The sequence below is a fragment of the Poecilia reticulata genome, chromosome 22 (assembly GCF_904066995.2).
Source record: "Poecilia reticulata chromosome 22, P_reticulata-male-v2, whole genome shotgun sequence".
NCBI lineage: Eukaryota > Metazoa > Chordata > Actinopteri > Cyprinodontiformes > Poeciliidae > Poecilia > Poecilia reticulata.
Genome location: NC_088851.1, coordinates 16,512,743 through 16,533,218, shown reverse-complemented (window position 1 = coordinate 16,533,218; position 20,476 = coordinate 16,512,743). Strand labels below are relative to the sequence as shown.

The following is a 20,476-nucleotide window of genomic DNA, read 5'->3' as shown; positions in this document are numbered from 1 at the left end:
TGTTGTTGACCTTTCAGACCTTGCCTCCATGTAGCTCTCCCTCTCTGACCTTCTTCTCAAGGGTGACTACAACAAACTTCCTGCGCTGTGTGAGATGACCAGAGCACCAAGCCACCTTTTGTTGCATGATCAACAACATAGCTCACAGATGGCCTGCAGCTGCTGAATTCTAAGTTCTGTCAGATGGGTTTTGCTGAAAGTAGACATTTGGCCACAATTATTTATTATCAGAATGAAATTATATTTTGTATTAGCAACAAAATATCCTAAATACATCAGATGGGCTATAATAATTCAATAAATAACCCTTCCCATATAAACTAACGTACAAAAGTACTGCCAAACAAGTATATGACTTAGATTAGATGCAAGTTGTTCCATATGTTTTCACCATTTACGAGCATTCCAAATTTATTTAATTCCCACTTCCTTAATGGGAAGCAAAGCTACCACAATCCACCATCTGTGCAAAAAGAATGACTTTGAGTGCAGCACTCTTTCCTTACTTCTGAAACTTATACAAATAGAGGTCCAACTCATTGTGCTTTGTCAATGTACTCATATAAATTTTACTTTACGTTCCATTACGACCACAAACTACATCATATTTTATAAAAAAAAAAAAAGTTGTTTAAAAAATGTGGTGGAACATTTTTTTTCAGATTTTACAAATAAAAATTTAAGAACATGACACCCTTTTAATCTGATACCCTACAATAAAATCTAATACAAGATACACAACACCTCATTACTAAGTACAGAGTTCCTCTGTGTGTAATTTGAACTCAGATTTGTGAAAAGCTTTGGTTGAAAAAACACCATAACAAAGACCCAGAAACACAGCAGGCAAGTCAGGGATACATTTGTGGAACAGCTTAGAAAGGTTAGGCTACAAAAACAATATTCCATCTGAGAACAACTCATGGGTATAATTGCAAGCTTAAATGACTAACTCCCTGAACTGACAGCTCATGGAAGCGGAACATTAATCATAAAACCAACAAGGAGGCCAATGCAGCATCAAAGATTCACAGCTCAGGTGGGAGAATTCATAGGACAACTATTAAATATTCGCTCTACAACTCTGGCATCTAGAAGATTGGCAAGATTTTGAGTTGTAGAAAGAGAGCCAAGGTATTTTCCTCATGCAGTGTGCCACAAATGATTGAAAGGAGACAGCAAACATGCAAAATAAGGTCAGATGTGAAAAATAAACAACTATAATATAGCAAATAGTTTTTCTAAAAACTAATAAATTACTGAGTTGAGTACATATGGACCTCTCCATCGTTATATTTTTACACAATGGTACACTTTTCAGGTTTTGCAATAAATTTTGAAAGGATCTATTACTTTACTTCAACATCACTATTTTATGCTTCTTTGTGTTATTGCAAGAAAATAACACAATTATTTGATTCAGAATTTTTATGACAGACTTGCAACATAAAAAAGTGAAATAAATTTAGTTTTCAGCCATGCAGAGGCATGACAAACTGGAAATCCTTAACTTTTTTTTTTCCAAAATGATCATCTCAGTCTATAACATTTTATGAGAAAAAGAACATCATATTTTCATCAACACAAAATACCTTGTTCAACGTACTAACATCTAGGAGTTTTAAACTTTCACTTTGAGTGGAATTGCTTCCTACCTTCTAAAGTAGTTCCTATACCCAGAAGAGGATCCCCCAAGCCGGTGGAATAGCGTGCAGTCACAAATAGCTCGTATTCAGTGGCTGGTTGGAGATTCTTCAACATAGCCTGGGTCGTATCTCCGTTGACAGATGTCTCCTTCCTCTCACCTCCTTCTGCAGGTTTATAGGCAATGCGGTACTGAAGAACATTTCCCGGAGCAGCCTGCCATGTCAGTTTCATTGTTGATATTGTTTCTTCAAAGACACGAAGGTCTCGTGGAGATCCCCGAACTGAAAACAGGTATAAATGAATCAGAAAGCTACTCAGCAGAGAAAAAGTATACTGATCAATTGAGGTTTCCTGCCTTACCTTCCTTGGTGGTACCATCAATCAACATTTCATCTCCCATGCCACTTGCATACTCGGGGGACACAGAGACGCGGTAGGTGGTGATTGGGAAGAGCTCTTGGAGAACTATGGTAGTTTCTGCTCCAATGGTCTGGGCCTCTATTATTTCTCCTGTGCCACTTAGAGGAACATATGACAGACGGTACCTAATCACAGCACCAGGAGCAGCCTGCCATGAAACCCTGAAACTGTTTGTTGTTTCCTCTGTCACTCGCAGGTTCCGAACTTGGCCTTGCTCTGAAAGGAAATTTTTATTAGAAATGGAAAAATCTTCCGCCTATTCAGAAATCTTACAAGAAACCTGAAGAAATCTTTTACCTTCAAGAGTTGTTTCTTCACCGGTCAAAGGAAAACTGTCTCCTTTGTCATACTGAGAAAAGACGTTGACTTCATAGGTGGTGACTGGAAAAAGATGGGGAAGAATGGATGTGGTGGTATCACCTGGCACTATCAGGGAAACATAGTCTCCAGTGATATCTTCAGCCTTGCGGAAACGCACAAGGTAAGACAAAACGGCAGCAGCAGGAGCTGTCCAAGTAGCACGGAAGCTTCTGGAGGTAATCTCAGAGAAACGGAGATCTTGAGGAGGAAGGAGGCCTGCAAGCAAAGGAATATCTTTTTAGAAATGTTGCTTTATTTTTTTTTTTAATTGGGTACAGAAACTAAAAATCTGGCACATTTTGAAGTGGATCTACTATCGCTGTGTTCAGCTCATAAGCTGTAAAAAAATTTATTGTGTTACTACTTAACACTGAGTGGTATACAGTATTTACAGTGAACAAGCATATACTAATAACAGAGGGCTGTTTGCTGTCTATAAAGAAACTTCTCTATGTCCTCTTAAACTTTCAGTGACTTTTGACTCAGTAGGAACAGCCTGGTTGCTTGAATGCAATTATTTCAGTACCTATTGTATCTCATTGCACACATACTTTCCAACCTCTCTTATTGTGCATGTTTCTCCAATGTTAAAATGCATGAAACTGAGCACAGCTTCAAGCAAATCTAACTGTTTCTGGCAACACACTGGTCAAGAGGTCAGTGTGTTGCCTCTTGGCCTGGTCAAGCTTGTAAAAAATACTTTATTCCCTATGTTTTGTATTTTTTTATCTGGTTAAAAAAATTTAATAATGAAACAAATATTAATGAACTTGGATTACAGAGGCTAATGAAACTCTATATAATTATGTCTTGTTTATCAATAGACTGACACATTTGGTAATTTACCTTTATATTTACTCTAAATAATCTAGAAAAGAAGCTAAAAAAAAGCAAAATAATCAACTAAAGCTGTAAATAATCTTTAAATGCTTTGCACTTACTTTTCTTTTTGATCTTCAAAAGTTCCTGTTCAATCCTCAGACAGATGGACTGAGTCAGCTCCTTGGAAATTCTCTGGAAAGCATCAAAGTCCTCAACTTCATAGACATGAGTGTCAGCTGGCGGATTGGCAATGGCCTCCAGCTCAGATCTGACTGCATCCTTCACACCAACAGCAAAGATCTCCACATCAACATTCCTCAGTTTGGCAGCCGCATCCTTAAAAGAGTCTGATGACTTTCCATCGGTGATGAGGACCATGACACGAGGAACATTATCCCGCGCTCCACGACCTGGGACGAAGATCCTCTCTCTGACATATGTCATTGCTTTGCCAGTATTTGTGGAACCACCACGGTACGGGAAGCTACGCACAGCTTTGACAGCAGCATTAATGTCATGATGGGTGTTTAGGGCAAACTCTGTGTGTGGATCTCGACTGTACTGGACCAAGCTAATCTGGATCTTATTGGGTCCGATGTCAAAGGAAGTGACCAGCACCTCGAGGAAGGCACGGACTTTAGCAAAGTTCTGTAATCCAATACTGTATGAGCCATCAACCAGTAGCACCACATCAGCCTGCACATCCACTCCCAGGGAGCACTCTAGGAAATAACAGGAAATTATAAATGAAGTGACTACATTTCATAGAGTGTGTTTTCAGCAAGAGTAAATTCTACACTTACCAGTGGACACCTTGACCGGCTGAGTCTTTGCTAGATCCAGAATGGGTTCACTTGGAGTCAGACCTTTCAAGGCAAACAAGCTGATCTCGTACTCGGTCTCAGGAGAGAGGTCTCGTGCGTTTATAGATATCTGTGTGGGTCCAATGTACAGTTCTTGTCGCTTCATTCCAGGCACCATGGGAATAAGGGTCAGCTTGTAGCCTGTGATTTCTCCCGGGGAGGGATCCCATGTCACCCTCATTGACTTGGATGCAATTTCTGTTACTTGGAGGTTAGAGGCAGGCTCCACCACTGGTAAAAGATGCAAAATAAAGTATATTATTTGAGAGAAATTTTTTAAGTCAAACACAGAATCTCAAACACATATTAAATGATTATGATGTCACTTACTTTCTTCCCCACTAACCAGAGAGGTAAGCTGCTCATCTACACCAGAGCAAACTTCAGTGATGATCTTTTTCTGGACATCTTGGATCAGGTCAAAGTTGGGCACATTGTAAACATGCTTGCCGTGAGGTGTAGAGGCAATTTCTTTGAGCTCATCTTCATCTGCTCCTTTAATACCTGCACGGAAAGAAGCGCGACAGCACCAATAAATCAAGCATTCAATCCTGTCTGCTTTGCAGATGTGAGAGACGCTTAGCTGCTTTGGAGAGCCGCTAAAGTTTTGAAAAAACAACAGTATTTCACTTTTCCTAAGGGCAAATGTGGATCTCATGATAAAAATCAATGGAAAACTAAAACAGTTTCCAAGAACAGACAACCCGCCGCAATTTAACAAAACCCTGAATAATAAAACATACCTAGTACAAATATTTCCACTCCGATGTTCCTAAGTTTTTCAGCATGCTCCTCCACTGGGTCCTGGGATTTTCCATCAGTGATGATCATGGCTACCTTGGGAAACCCTTTTCTTGACCCAGCTGCCTCAGTGAAGATGTTTTTCATCAGGTAATCTATGGCATCACCTAAACGAAGAATTAAACATCTTGTATTTTTTACATTGACAGATTGAACTTAACCCACTGGCACAGTCATCACATTTAAAACATGTTTTGTTACTCAATCAAATTCTTTCTAGCCCCCTTACCAGTCATAGTATTCCCTCCTTTGTAAGGCAGTGAGTTTATGGCTTGCAGAAGGTCTCCTCTTCTGGTGTAACGAGTGAGGGGAAACTCTGTGCGAGTGTCTGTGCTGTACTGAACCACAGCGACACGAGTTTTGTCCTCGCCGATGTCAAAGGCCCCCGCCAGAGCACCAATGAAACTACGGATATGCCTAAAGTTTTCTCTGCCCACACTCCACGAGCCATCCACCAGAAAAACTAAATCTGCGATGGCGCTCACAGAACATTCTGAGAAAACACATTAGAGAAACAAACAATATGACGGGCAATTAGTGGAGAGCAAAAACATTTAGATCTTGCATTAAACATTTTGATTGGTCGGGATTATCGAGGTTTGAAACAATTATAATGAAACAATTTTTGTTTCTCAAAGTAAATCAATTTATATTCTAAATAAGTGCCAATAAGGATATGACAGCAAGCTGTATTTCAAGCGATGCTTTTTATGCCTCACTTCTTTTGAATGTCTAAATAAAATCAAATCCCTGACAGGTAGTTGGATGGCTAAGAGTTGCATTCCAACATCAAAAGGAAAAATCAACTGATGCCAAACAGTGGGCTGGTATAGTTATTCCAGCAGATGGCTTTACAGACTAAACATTTAGCTCAGGCTCCACTGACTACAGTCGGGGTTTTTTTCAGCTTTAAAACCCACAAAGATTTCAATCATAAATGAAATTTTCTGGAACATTTAACATGGCTCCATTGGCAGAGTGTATGTGGTCTCTTTGAATATGTGTTCACATACCCGTTTCTCAGAAGCCACATTCGGTCAATTAAATGTTTGGTGAACTTTTTTTTTTTTAAGAATATTTTGATTAAGAGTTTTAAAGATGGTTCTGATCTATAATAAGTTTTCTTGTATTAAATTTGCTCTCTTGTTCGGATTAAATTAACCAAATCCCGTCCTGTTAGTCTCAAACATTTACCTATTTAGCAAACACACTTCTATGATTAAATTTTAAAAAAGAAGAAAAAAATTAGGTCAAGTTTTTGGAGAATCCATTCAATGGCTGGTTTTGTTCAGATTTAGGTTGCACAAGTAAACATACTCACTGATTGCATCTGAATGTGGCTTCCTCGCTTTTCCACTTGTGTTACTTGACTGAACTGAAACAAAAGGAAAACTTGGTGAGTACAACAGTAAAACTCCACATCCACGGACAGAGAACAGGCAAGGAAATCAACACATCATAAAACTGAGTCCCCAGGATAAAAACCACATTCATAAACTATGAAAACTCAACTCTAGACAGTAAACATATTGTTTTTTCTGTGACTTTCCAATGTCCCTGTGGCTTAATGGAAACTGAGTCTTTTCACTTTTTCCATGCACAAGTTACCTGCAGAACAAAGTCCTTGTCATTCCATTTTCATCTTCTTAAAAAGTCCAATACATTACTAAAATTTCTGTATAAAAAAACTTGGATTGTACATGCTGTCTCACAATACAGAGTAAACTAAAATGCCACAAAGGTCCTTGGGCCTGGATGAGCACAGGTGTAACTCAAAAAAGTAGAATATAATTTAAAAGTAAGCTATTTTACAGTTGTAATCCAATTCAAAACTTATATAAATTTCAAATAATATATTTAAATCATTCATCAATGTAAATTTTTACTAATACTACTGGAAATTTTGAACTGAGACCTACAGTCCTCCCTCTGACTGTGTATGCCATAAGGTGTAATCATCAAAATTAAAGGAAATGCAAGGTAGAAATACATGATTCTGTGTGTAGTGAATTTATTTAATGCATAACCAAAGATTTATTTTTGCAATGAGATTCTTATTTAGTGAGATTAACCTAGAATCCTGTTACTTTTAAAAATTGTCATTCTATTTTTTTTCTATTTAACCCATTATTCTCTTCCCAGGCTGAACTCATACATACTTGTCAGTTGTCCATAGATGGGGATGCTCTCCTCTGAACCGTAAAAGGAATTTATTGACACCGTGTAGTCTAAATCCGGTGTCAGATTGTTGAGCAATGTTGTAGATATTTCTGCACCAAGGTTCAAATATCTTGCTGGTTCATCTGGGGATAACATGATTCTCCAGTTACAATATTGTTTGGGTTTATTTTATGTTTCAGTTGACTTGACTTAAATTGCTTCGTGCTTACCTGCATCTGATACGACCTGTATTCTGAAGCCCTCTATCGTTGCTGAGGGTCTTACCCATGACATTTCCACTGTGTTCTCATTTAGTATTTTAAATTTCAAATCTGAGGGCGGTTCCACTGCAAACAAAAGATCAAACACTGTTAAATCACATTACAAAATAAACAGCATGTATGAATGTGGATTTAATTTTTGAGCAAATTAAAACAAAAGACCATTTGATCCAAGCATATACATAAACCCCAACTACAAACACTTCACAACTGAAGCGCACTTGTTCATTGTTGGGGGCAGGCACAAAGAACTGACATCCATTTGTGAGAAGTGACAGATGGAGAACATGTGACAACAATTAAAATAAAAAAAATAAATAAAAAAAAACGGAGTGAGAAGCCATTTTGGAACAAAATGGCGCCTGTTTGAGTTGCTCAAGCAACTCAAGCAATGGCAAACACATTTCATGTGCACAAAAAGTGCAAACGCTGTGTGAACCATACAACACATGCTAAGTGCAATCATCACATCGCATGCCCTGACCACATACTGCACTGCTTTTATGATGGAGTTGGACTCAGTATTATAAAAAGAAAACAACAGTTACTGATTATACAATGGAATCAAGATTGCCGTATGGTTACTGATGGTGAGAACAGAACACCATATGTTATATATACATTGTATATAAACATATTTCAGAGACAAGAAGTGGTTTGTAGTTTATTTGGTTAAGACTCTTTGCACAAGTGAGTGGCACACATCCATTGCAAACCTGTAAAAAAGAATACACAAATCGTCGCTGGAGACTCTTGTGTACTTTTTTCTCTGGCTTAATGCACCAGAAAGGCAAGTGAAAACTTTGTTCAACCAAAAAAAATGTTTAAAAACAAAGAAAGAGTGTGCATAAATACAACAAAGAGAACAACAAAAAAGACTAAAGACAAGACAGTGCGTCTTTACATTCAGATGATTCAGTCACAGTATCATGCATCATGTACATGAGAAAGTTGTTTAAATGAACAACTTTGACTGACTGGACTATGGGTAGGTATCCATGTACAAGTTGGAGTCACACAGACAGAGATGACAAACGTATTTTAAAATGATATTCTTTCATAAAATGGAAAGGATAGTTTTATTATGAGTAATTTACATGCATGCATATTTGTAGTAATACCTGTGACAAAAAGAGTTAGGCTACTCAGTAATATTAATTTTATTTTTATTTTTTTTTACAAATTACATGCAATTTTAAAAACTGACAACGGGACTTTTATAAGAGTCCAGTTGTTAGCCCAGTGTTCTGGCATATAATTTCTTTCTTCTATTAATGGATCTTTAGTTAGCTTGGTATCCTAGAAGAAGTGCATATCTTTGTGAGGTGTTTTAATTAGTTGTTATATAATATTTATTTGGAACATTTTTGTAATTCAATCTATTGTACATTGTGCATATGACTGCCAAACTATTGTACTGTACATAAAAAAAATACAAATACTTGTGTAAGTGGGTCCCTGAAACCGACTGTATGCCTGGGGCCTACATCATGCTAGGGCTTGCCCTGATTACAACGTCCATTAAATGTCCAAACTGATTTTTAAAAAAATAAATAAAAAAATAAGAAAAGTACAAGAATGGATCAGATTTGTTAAATTTGGGCCAGTTTAATATGCCTGGTCTAAAATGGTACTATGACATGTTTTTGGTCATTCTGTATAGTTTTTATGTGCATTTGACAGAATTTGTAAAGATGATGCTGTATTAGATACTTTTTAGAAAGGTCAAATACAAAGGTCATTACAGAAAATTATACTTTGTGTATCAAGCTTTCATTCTTTTGAACTTAGCATTCAACTTGTGGGAGTGGGGCACCAAAGCTGGCTGGGCTACTTTGCTACATGTTGCCCTAAAGATAGCTTTCATTTCATGTATAAAAAAACCCCCAAAATATGTATATTATTAGAAATTCACAATAGTGAAAAAGCAGGACTTATTAAGTTGAATTTAAATGTAAATTTGGCTTAGTTCAGCTAGTGTAGTACAATGATGCAGATGAAATTAGTTTAAGAACATGCAGTAGGCATCACCAAACACACGGGAGGCAAGAATATCATTTTAAAATTCACTATGAGGAAAGGGCCATAGCTTGGAACAAACTGAGTGCACAGGCAGACGACAAACAGGAGCCCGCCAAATACTTAAAAACGTGGAGTGGAGATTCACCAACCTGGCATTTCAACTCAAGGAGCCCCGCAGATCGCGTTCCCCTTTATTTCTTCATCGAATGGAGGTATAGAATTAAATGTTGGATGCGTAGGAATGTAGAACGGTCTTGTGTTGCAAATTGATTTGTCAAGAATTTTAGAAACAATTCTTGTGAATGGGTCTTCAGTTGGTTGCTTCCACATGTGTTCATGATGAGATGGTTTGACAGTGTTGTTTGAATTGGTCACGGCTTTTTTTTTTATGCCTTCTGGTTGGAAAATATACTCAAGGAACAAAGATGGTTTTGTAAAGAATAACAAACTCTGGTCAGTTATTTAGATCCTGCGGTTTTGCTTTTGTTAGATGGATGATGGTCCCGTCAGTTCTCAATAAAAAGACACCTCTAGTTCCCAGGGGCCAGAGTCTGGCTACCGTTGTGTTACCTCAGTCTCCATCCAGTCAGCCAGTCAGCGGTCCTGACCAGAACCACCGCCAGGAGGGGAGACCAAGAGAAAAGAGCTCTCCCCAAAGAGGCAGGACAGATGCCAAAGTAATTCCGCAACATGTGCTGACATTAAACACTGGCGCATATTAACTTTCCATATGTCTCGCAACTCAGCGTTTCTGCAAATGCCCGCAAAAAAAAAAAAAAAAAAAAAAAGAAAAACCCTTAGAAAGCCTCTTTGTCTTTGTGCTGTCTGAGGATTAATTTGCAGCTCTCGTATTTCATCTTTCCATTCCGTTTAGTGCAGATATGTGAGGCCAGACTCCTCTCACCAGGGAGGAGAGCTCTCACAAGGAAAATATCAGAAAGTTTCCACACAATGTATCCGTCTTTGCTATTAGCTCTGAATGGAGTTGGTTGCATAAGAGATTAATAAATCTTTCTACGTGGAATTATTGCTGCTACTTCACACTGTCAGTCATCCATGATGTGTTAATTTATGGGACTTAATGGAGAATTTAACTTCTGATGCACTCGTGTCAGAGCTGTAAATTAGAGCTAGGAATGAAATAATTTCCTCTGCTGCATTTTACAAGGACAAACAGTAATCTGTCCATATCGTAAACTTTTAGACGCACTGGAAATGTCTGGATTCAACCTATTGTTTTACAAGTTACTACTGTAGGCTACAAAAACCACAGCAGGGAAACTTTTATATGTGCACAACATCCTGCAACATTTTTCAAAAAGTACTTAAGAACTTGACTGCAAGGATTCTGGGAATTTTCCCACTTTTCTTTGGAGGGGAGTGGGGGACTATGTTTCAACACAAAACTGAAACAGCAGACAGAAAACATAATCACTGAAATGATTTTTACTCTTCTAAGTATTCTGCTAAATTACATAAGAAACAAGCTTCAGTTTGCTAATCTTAGCGAGAAAATTGCTGCTGAACACTTTGTTTATCCAATCGCAATTGCTATTTGAATACGAGGCAACTGAATCCGGATTTTGTCTAAAGGCAATCATTCTTGTTACCATCAGTCAGACTAAATCCATTTTAAATGAGAGGGGAAGGAATGACAGTCAACATGGAATCACTCACATAAGTAAAGAACATTCAGCAATAACTTTATTCAATTTATCATGGACATACAGTTCATTTATCTCTTACATCATTTCTGCAAAATATATTTAAAAAAATAAATTAAAAAAAATCATACTCCTTAAATTTCAGGAACCAGAGGAGATAAATAGGAAAGAAGAGAAGGAGCGATAAAGAGCAGGAAAGTTTATGTAAGAAGAGCAAAGCCAGGTGGCTTCATTTACCTTGAGCATCTATGGAGGACAGCAGAGCTGCGAGGAAGGCAGCCGCAGCCAGCGACAGCCTTATCTTCATGTTTGACCCTGAAGGATCAGCAGCACATCAATCAATCTGTCAGGACAGAAAGGATGTTTGAGCTACTGGCCTACACAGCTATACCACGGTTAGTGTGAGATATGAAGGCCAGCAGGAAATAGCATTTTTAGTTGGCAGATTTAACAACTGATCTGAAGTGTTTCATTATGTATCCTAAAAGAAAAACCATTAGATTTATCTAGGCTTCTTTACACCATAAGTGCCACACCTTGCTGCTTTCAGTCCACACCCATACCCTGAGGTGTATAATTAACACTGTAGAGGGATTTAAGAAAAAAAAAAAACTGTTTAACACAAGCTCATCTGGTTTCAGGTTTTTGAGGGCACACACTGCAGAGCTGATAGCTTTCTGACTGCCTTTGATCTCTTTGGTGGTTCACGATGCAGATCACTGCATGCACTAGAGCCTAATCTGCGGTTTTCACTTACTAATGCCCTGCGGGGCATTAGTAAGTGCCCACTTAGGGTAGCCAAAAACTCACTTTGAACACAAAAAACTCAATTTCTTTCCACAGAGTGTTAGAGGAAATCAGTGAGCACATCACTGTCCACATCATCTTAGTGTTTTCTGTAAATTTACATTGTTTTTGGGGTTTTTTAAACAAAAAGCAAATGAAAATTTGTAATTCAGGTTGTTTCAAACCCAACAATTTGTATGATCAGGTACCGCACTCCGCCTGGTGCATAAGCAGAAGAACTGCATCTAAAAGGGCACTGATGGATTTGTTGGCATATGAAAATCATTTGATCTGAATTATGAAATGAAGGACACTCCTCTGCAGATGTGCCCTGCAACGTCTAACACTGGTTCATCTCATTTGAAAATTTTTACTCTGTTTAATAAGGAGGTCAGTCAAAAATGGCTTAACTTAAAACCAATTTTTTTTTTTTTTTTTTTTTGCTCAATGTGTGCTTAATATATGCAAAAAAAGAGAGTAAAGAATTAGAATATATAGATATAGATACATATATAAATTGTTTTGGTTTTTTTGTAAGATAAAACAAAATAAATTAAAAAAAACACCAGTCTCAAATCTCCAGATAGTTTAAATAAAGTTGCGTTTACTTACCAGTTAAAGCTCCCGTTAAAAACTAAAGGGAGCAGATAATGAGATGCGCCTGCTTGAAGTCCCCCACTCTCTAAACCAATAGAGAAATGGACCCCTCTGTCCTCTGTGGGGACTACCGGAGCCTCCACCAGCCAGATGTCTTAGGAGGAAAAGCCTTTTTCCAAGTGGGAAGAATCTTTCTACCATCAGCTACTTAACAAGGGGGGCAGTTCCAGCTCTCGTTTTTCCAACATATGGGCTTCTTGCGAAAGTTCAGCCTCCCTGCTGATGTATGTCCCCCGCAAAGAGCGAGCCCATGTTTGGAAATTGCTTCTTTTTTTTTAACCCCGCTCTTGCATTCCTTTGGTCTGTTGATATAATGAGTCTCCAGATCTAATATGACCTCACAGCAGTTGGCCAGACGTCTCTGACAGGAGGAAATGTTTTATTTGCGACAGAAAGCATCTAAGATGAAAATGTGAATTTCAGGCTTTCTGAACACATATTTCTTTGGGAGGAAAGCTAATCATCCGAACGAATTAATACACATAAAAGTAAACTGCAAGAGAGTTATGTTTTCAACTTTATACAGAACGTGAATCAAAACGAGAAAATTGGATTTTGTTGGACACGATAGTCTTTAACAGAGGCGATCCATTCAGAAAACTACCCACAGGTGTCTACTGCCCTCTAGTGTGTAAAATGGGTCATTGCAGCAAATACAATTTCAAACGAGAGAAAGTGGCTTAATCTAGAGCCAACTAAAGTTTAACATTTACTGAAGTTTAAAATTGATTGCTAATAGTATGTACCTTAGCCTAATTTTAATAACAAATTGAAAAACAATAGTCATAAGTGGCTATTCAAATTTTGGCTTCAACTTACTGTCATGATGAGTCATAATTACAGAGTTCTTTTTTCATTGACTACAAACAATAAACAAGATAACTGTAGGCAGACGGTTATAATTTTCTTGGTTTGGTAAAAAAAAAAAAAAAAAGATAAAATGCCTATTTACAAGCTTCAGCTCAACTACACACCAATTTGTATCACATTTTATTTTCTATCCCAGAATTATCTTTTAAAAACAGCCACACAAATTTTACTGGGGTTGCAACCAAGGACATTGGAAAGACCTTTGCAGAACCTTTGCAGAACCTTAATGTTTGCCTGCTTTGACCTTTCTAAAATTTGTTTTGATGAGAATCGTAGTCTTGTTGGAAAACCCAACCAACTCTAAGTAAAGTTGGAGGAATCCTCTTTTTTCAGTATCAAACCCTCTTTCTGCAGTTCACCAGGACCACAAGCTGGTAGTAGATCCACAGCATCATGCTACCACCAACATGCCTGATATTTGGTACAGTGATTTTAGGTTTCCATGCCTCACCTTTTCTGCTAAAAATGCTTCTTGCCAATAATTACTTGATGACTGCATTCAATACAGTGACCACTGTTGCCACATGTTTGCTCAGGAGAAGAAGTCACTGTAAAATCAATGACTCACTGAAACTGGCTGTGCATCCCCAGAAAACTTTTTTACCAATTGGTGAAAACATATATAATAATAAAGTGGGAATATCTCCCATTAGATTTAAATCTATTTGATGTTGAATATAAATTGAATCTGTTTGTCCAATTGTATCATTTATTTGTATAAATGGAAGAATGTTTTTTTCATAACATCTTCACTGTGAACTACAATATATTTTTCAGTAGTAGCAGAATATTTATGTCTGCATGCAGTTTATGATATGAAAAAAAACTTACATGACAATTTTATTGAAATATGAACAACAGAGATTTGATTAATCAAATACATTAGCAATATATTGCTACTTCATCAGTCAGGAGGGCTATCCAGTTTCATTCGAACTCTTTAATCATATGAAAATCTTACACAAAACCTATCCAACCCCCAAAGCAAGAGATCAAAAGAAGTGTCAGAGATGTGACTATAATACAACAGTAATTATATGGATCCTGATGACACATTATGAAATTATAGTTATTCCACTTTATAACTCTGGGGTCAAATCATCGGTACATTGTATATTATATCCAGCAGACTGAGACATCTGAAGGCTTACTCATCAAATCTAAAACCAGCGCTGACATACCAAACACAGCGAGAGGCATTGTGGCTCTGTAGAAAGGAGCGTCCTTCGGCCCCGCCCTTCAGATGAATGAACACACAGTTGCCCTGCTGATCAAAGACAGAAAAACAAAAACAACTTATTGTACAAAAAGAAAACCACATGAGCATCAGCTTTATGCGATCAATTATTTTGTTTCCCAACAAGAGATTTACGGTTTGTTTGTAAAGAGCAAATCTCTGGTTAACCATAATTAAACTATGGAAAGCAGCACTCTCCAACATCATATGATTTAAAGCATTACTGTATCACTGGTCAACTAAAGCTGCATAATGTTCTATGCAGCATCAGACTCTATACCACACAAAGCGTTTAGTAGAAAAACTATAGCTCCATCTGCTGGCCAAGGTCAGTTGGAAATTGGACAGTGAGGGTCTTCATTGCCATTGTGCAAAGTGAAATTGAAATACAGGTATTCAGTAAGAATAATAATAATATAGTCAAAGTTTGAAATGTTATGGTGGACAAAAACAAACTGGGAATCATCCAAACGAGTAAACTTAAGCATAATGTCATTTCTGAAGTAGCTGGGTGTTTGAAATGAAACGTCCAAACACATTGATAGAAAGTTGAGTGGAAGTGCACTTAAAAACGACAAATGACATCAAGATACTGACAGAGTTGTTTATTTGGACCCTACAAACCTTATAAAAACCCAAGATTTTCAAATTTAAATGAACATTTTCTGTATCAATAGTTCACAACATTGTAACAGAAAATTTAATGAAACAAGGGATACACTAACAAATGTGACACTTGTAAAGTGCATAGCATTTGGTCAACATCAAAGTTGTTATTTTTTTACACAATTTTAACACTCAGGCCAAACTAAGCTAAAATTATAAATTATTGTCCCATAATTAACAAGAAACATGGTCCAACATTCTTGGAATTAGGAATACTGGCTATATTGGGAAATTTTAATGTTCCGTTCAATAAGCATTTTACAGTTAAAGAACATCGGGCATAAAGAGCATAAATGCATCTTGATCAATAAGAGAAGAGAGTATACCAGGAATATGCTACCCGTTTTCCAGAGATTAAATACTTTGACTTCAATGTTTACCATAATTTACAGCACACAGGCAATAAATATCTGATTCTGAAATAAAGATCATCTTCAAAACCAGAAGTAAAATGTTACATTCATCAGCAGGACTGGTTTTAATATAGACTCTAAGCAGAAACCTTAAAGATAAGCTATTTGCATAATAACCACAAAGGTAAAACAAGAACTTTGGTGTAGAGATAAATAACAGAACAATGATCAGCTTGAAGCTATTTACACACACAAAAAAACCACACAGATGAGGAAGAGGTAAACAGAGCTAAGATATGATGCTTCAGACATGCCTGCCATTGTGCAAACACACCAGACATTCACAGTGTATCCGACCTAAAGCAACTAAGCAGTCCAGAACAGACCCGTCAGGGTCACCGGCGCATGCAGACTTGGAAGACCCAACACAGGAGCGATTTAGTTAGGAATATCTGCGCTGTTGCTGCGGGTGTCGTATTTGTGGTGGATAATGAGCAGGACGACACCCAGGAAGAAGCAGATGGAGCCCACTGTGATGTAGGCGATACCCAGGAAGGGGTTCTTCCCTCCCATCCAGGAAATGGTGCTCAGGATCATCCGCTTCCGGCCATCAAAGCTGCGGACGGGGTAATCTGGTTACATGAGGGTTAAGGTAAAGAGACAGAAAACTCCCAGCTGCCAAAAGCTAAAGAAATAAATGCAGCAACAATAGAGCTCATCCAAATCTATTTGTTTAGATTTAGTTAGTTTTTTTTTTACTTTTTTCTTTAGTAGTAAGAGCTTCAGCCATGTCGTGAAAGAGAAAAAGTTGCAGTTTAATCAGTGGTTATCAATATTATCTCTTTTTAAAAAAAAGCCAGCAAACTGCTGATTTTAGTTTGCCCTCAATTATTCTTTTAATTTAAAACCTCATCTTAGAGCAGATGAACAAAACATCGACTACAAAACCGAATTAGTACTGAAGATTTGTGTGCTTATGGATACAGGTGGACACAGATAAATTATCAGAAAGTTCCTTTCAAAAAAGGCTCAGTGCTGCCATGGCTTCAAATCCCAGACGGGGGATTTGAATGAAGTTTGCATCCAGGTGCTCAGGTCTACTCTCCCCGTCCAAAAAAATCAAATGTTACTTAATTTATACATGCTATAAAGATTCTCTATACACCGTAGACATTTATTTTACATTTCAAAGGGTTATTTCTGTTAGGTTAGGTGGTTGTTGCCTTCAACTGATGAAACCCCCAAGTTCAGTTTCTCAGAAATTGGAATATCACATGTAATCAATCTTAATTCTGTATAATTCTGTCTTTATTACCCTTTCCCCGGCTGAAATATTCTGTTTCCCTATATTTTGTTAAATAGCTAAACTTGACAAAATGCTTACAGACTTTTTTTAAATAAAAAAATGATTTATCTTAGCCTTGGCTGCACTGTAAAGGATACTGTAAGTGATCTTCAAGAAGTATTTGCCACTGGCTAGAGTCGGAGTTGAGTCCGGCTTCTTTTGGATGATGCGATAAAGCTTCCGAAAGGTGGGCAGGGCGGCTGTGCGCATCCACACGATGAAGTCTTCGTTGATGAAGCCGTTGTTTTCAGGATCTGACGGGTCCAACTCGTACACCGGCTTCATCCAGTTCACTGGCTTAGCTGTGCCTGAGAGACAATCCCGAGTCAATGGCAATTTAGTAAATACAAGTGTTAAAAAAAAAAAAAAACATATCGCAAAGTGGTTTCTAAAGCTTACCTTTGAAACGTTCAGTCAAGTTGTCTTTGTCGTTTCCAGGATTCCTGAACTTCACGTGCTTGTCTGTGTACCAAGCAATGCCCTTCTTTACCAGAGTGACTTTTGACGTGTTGCCGTCGGGTTGGCTGTAATACAGCTCCAGGGTGTCTGAGAAGATAAAAACCTCATTTATTATTCCTTTCTGAAAAGGATGCGTGGCAAACGAGCTTAACTTTTAAAAACTAAATTCTCAGGACTGTTGTTCTGTGCACAGCTTTCATACAAAGTTTAAATGTGCCAGGGCTCACCGTTGAAAAGGCTGTTTGCTATGGCTCCACATGGAGCTATGGGCTGCTTAGTCTCCGGGTTTGTACGGTATGGCTCACATTCCTTACTGGGGCTCTGGAAAAACCAAACAACACTTTTCAGCAGAATGAAAATAGCCGATTCCGCTACAAGATATGCAAGAAGAAAAAAAAAAATCCTACTATTAAAGAGGATTGAACTCCATTTAGCTGGCTGTCATCTCTGGACTTCACGTAGCGTCTGTGGTTCTGGTAGAAGTTGGACAGACCGTAGTACATGTAGACATTGCTCTGTTGAGAGGTGAGAAATTATTTATCTGGGCCTACCTGTCCATTCCGCCAGTCCCTCAGCTTAGATTAGGTTCCATCCAACTTCAATTTTAACAAAGAAAGTAGCCAAGAGGAGACAAATGGCAAGTTTGTTTTACCCAGGAACAGACATAAAGTCCACGTACCCGTAGACTTCCTGGATAATCAATAAACGGCCCTTGAAAGCAGGACTGCATAATTAATAAGCACATAAATCAATATAAAAGCAGCTTGTAAGCAGACCTTGGATGTTCTATTTTCGTATTTTTAATTTGACTCTAATGGATAATCTGTTTTTTTTTTTTTCTTTTTATTGCAAAAACAGCATTTGTAGTATTGAATGCAAAGGCTTGAATTATTCATTGTGTCTATATTAGCCTGAACTGATGCAGGAAATCAGCTCACCTCGAACGGCTGCGTCAGCGTGAAGTTCACAGTGCAGACGCATGGTGTTGTGCTGTTCCAGGTGAAGCTATTGGCGCAGTCGTAGCAGGGACTGTTAGGCTCCACACCAGTGTAATCAACCTAAAATTAGGAGCGAACACGCAGAAGGGGAGAAATAAGTTAAGATAAAAATGAGTGCCAGAAATTATGACAGCAACACTGCCGGCTCCTTCAAGTTAAAAAACAAAAAAAAAAAAGACCAGCATTATCAGATATTAACTCCACGTATAATGATGGGGAGAATTAATGAGTGAACTGGGTTTAATGTAAAACCACTCATGTCCGTGCAATAATCACCACATTTTCATAAGGATTAATAATATAGAAAAGTGTTTTTTTTTTTTTTTTATCTTTGTTTTACCATGCAAAAATATTACATCCAATTATGAATATTGACGCCGGGCGACATTAGAGTTTGCCCTGCGATTGATAATGTGGAACATCATAAGTGTGACTAAAAAAAAGGAGGGAGACTGTTAAAGGAGAGGAGACCCAGATGCTGTGATTCAGACTTCATGTCTAATGCAGTCAACTTGTGGCGGACTTGCTACCGAAACCCACTTTACAATAAAACTGCGATCAGAAAGATTTTTGAAGCCAACATAAATAGCATTACACTTTGAAGTCAAGGAAATCAAACTTTTTCACCACCATATGAGAAGGTAAAACTGAGTCTCACAATCTGATGGCTGGCACTAACTGAGATATCAAAACAAGCTATTTGGTTCTGTATGCTAGTTACAGATCTTAAGGTCCTTCACCTTTTATTAATACACCGATCATGCAAATTTTTTAACTAAGACTGTAACATAGACAAGGGCATAATAGCTCCTAACCTTATTTTGTTTATATCCAGAAATAGAGCATAATTTGTTTTTAATTTGTTAATTTCACACCGCTGGTGGTTTAATATTACTATTGTTAAGTAAAACAAAAAACTAAAACCAACATTTCTGTTCATTTGTAAGTATTGTTTTAAGTAAAAAAAAAAAAAAAAAAAAAAGCTTTGAATTCATCATTATATTTTGTACTTTAGCAAAAGAAAAACATCTTTTTTTGTGTGTTTATTACCATTACTGGGTCTTCATGAGTAGTAAGTACAACCACCAAACAGTTGTTGTCAGCTTCCCTGTATGAGGTAACTTAATAATTCAGCAAATTACTTCTCTTTTTTGAGCAGTTGTTTTTATAAAGTCAGTTTTAATTGTCTGAAAGGAACCCTAACCTCTTATACGCTTTTGAAATTACTGCATACACAGGTGATAAAAATGACAGATTCCAATTCCACACTTTGAGACGATGAACCCTATAATACTTTCAACTTGATAACTCGGTAGAGCTTTTTTTTTAAAAACCCTGAAAGAAAAAAAGTTAAAACAAAGCCAGGGCAGTAGCTTTGAAATATAATAAGACTGAAACGATTGGCGCAGAAAAACTGTAACTGTACCTCGTACTCTTTTATGTTGTTTGAAGTCACATACAGGCCGATCCCGATGGGGATGAACATCAGTCCGATAATGAAGAAAGCAGGCAGCACAGTACCCGCAGTCAATATAGGCTGCCAAGCTGGAAGTCTCTGCTGTTTGAACGCTGTATTGTCCGGCTTTTTATTTTTCGGAGCCCCCGTCCCGCCGTGAGTTGAAGATCCCGAGTGGTGTCCGTCCTCCTCCTTAGCGTTGTAGCTAGACGCCATCATTGTTATGGTCCGCTTCAAGCTAAACTAATCCGCAACAGTTGACAACAGGGAGATACTCGGTAATTCCAAACGGAAGACAGGGCGAAATGTTAGGGGATCTGAATCAGTGTTCAGATGAATTTAATTTAGCCACAATCTGATCCAGCTATTGACTCATAATGGCGTTTGTTTCACCTGTTCTGGGAAACTGCACCAAGAGGAAGAAGCCGGAAGCTCCCAGGCCAATGAAATGATGGAACGTAGAAGTGACGTCATCGCAGACAGTGAAGAAGCACCCCCCCTTCCCCCTCCATACTTGCTTCTTAACCATTAACCGGTGAAAGACACAGCGAGCAGTATGAAGGGCGGGGAAACATGAGTATTTATTTTTTTTATCTGGAAGAGGTTCCT

At 37.8% G+C, this 20,476-nt stretch overlaps 2 protein-coding genes across 7 annotated transcripts in view; both read right to left on the bottom strand.

Annotated features, from left to right (window-relative positions):
- Positions 1-12,640, bottom strand: part of col12a1a (collagen, type XII, alpha 1a) — a 63,672-nt gene extending 51,032 nt beyond the window's left edge. For 2 of the 6 annotated variants that reach the window (XM_008399529.3, XM_008399531.3), the window contains exons 1-13: positions 12,439-12,639; positions 11,278-11,383; positions 7,304-7,420; positions 7,073-7,216; positions 6,235-6,288; positions 5,143-5,406; positions 4,856-5,020; positions 4,443-4,616; positions 4,053-4,343; positions 3,369-3,971; positions 2,365-2,643; positions 2,008-2,283; positions 1,656-1,928 (exon numbers count right to left, since the gene is read on the bottom strand). In XM_008399529.3, coding sequence (XP_008397751.2) covers positions 1,656-1,928; positions 2,008-2,283; positions 2,365-2,643; positions 3,369-3,971; positions 4,053-4,343; positions 4,443-4,616; positions 4,856-5,020; positions 5,143-5,406; positions 6,235-6,288; positions 7,073-7,216; positions 7,304-7,420; positions 11,278-11,347 — 2,710 coding nt within the window. In that variant the 5' untranslated portion in view covers positions 11,348-11,383; positions 12,439-12,639. Of the gene's footprint in view, positions 1-1,655; positions 1,929-2,007; positions 2,284-2,364; positions 2,644-3,368; positions 3,972-4,052; positions 4,344-4,442; positions 4,617-4,855; positions 5,021-5,142; positions 5,407-6,234; positions 6,289-7,072; positions 7,217-7,303; positions 7,421-11,277; positions 11,384-12,438 lie in introns of all 6 variants that reach the window. The other 4 variants (XM_008399532.3, XM_008399530.3, XM_008399533.3 and 1 more) reach the window with 4 other exon arrangements.
- A 2,540-nt stretch (positions 12,641-15,180) lies between these two features.
- Positions 15,181-20,325, bottom strand: LOC103458601 (cell cycle control protein 50A). Its single transcript, XM_008399535.3, has 7 exons — positions 19,838-20,325; positions 18,352-18,471; positions 17,821-17,928; positions 17,641-17,734; positions 17,354-17,500; positions 17,053-17,262; positions 15,181-16,241 (listed from the first exon to the last, which is right to left on the bottom strand). The coding sequence occupies exons 1-7, from the start codon at positions 20,084-20,086 to the stop codon at positions 16,048-16,050; spliced, it is 1,122 nt and encodes a 373-aa protein (XP_008397757.1). The 5' UTR covers positions 20,087-20,325; the 3' UTR covers positions 15,181-16,047.
- Between the last annotated feature and the right edge of the window lie 151 nt (positions 20,326-20,476).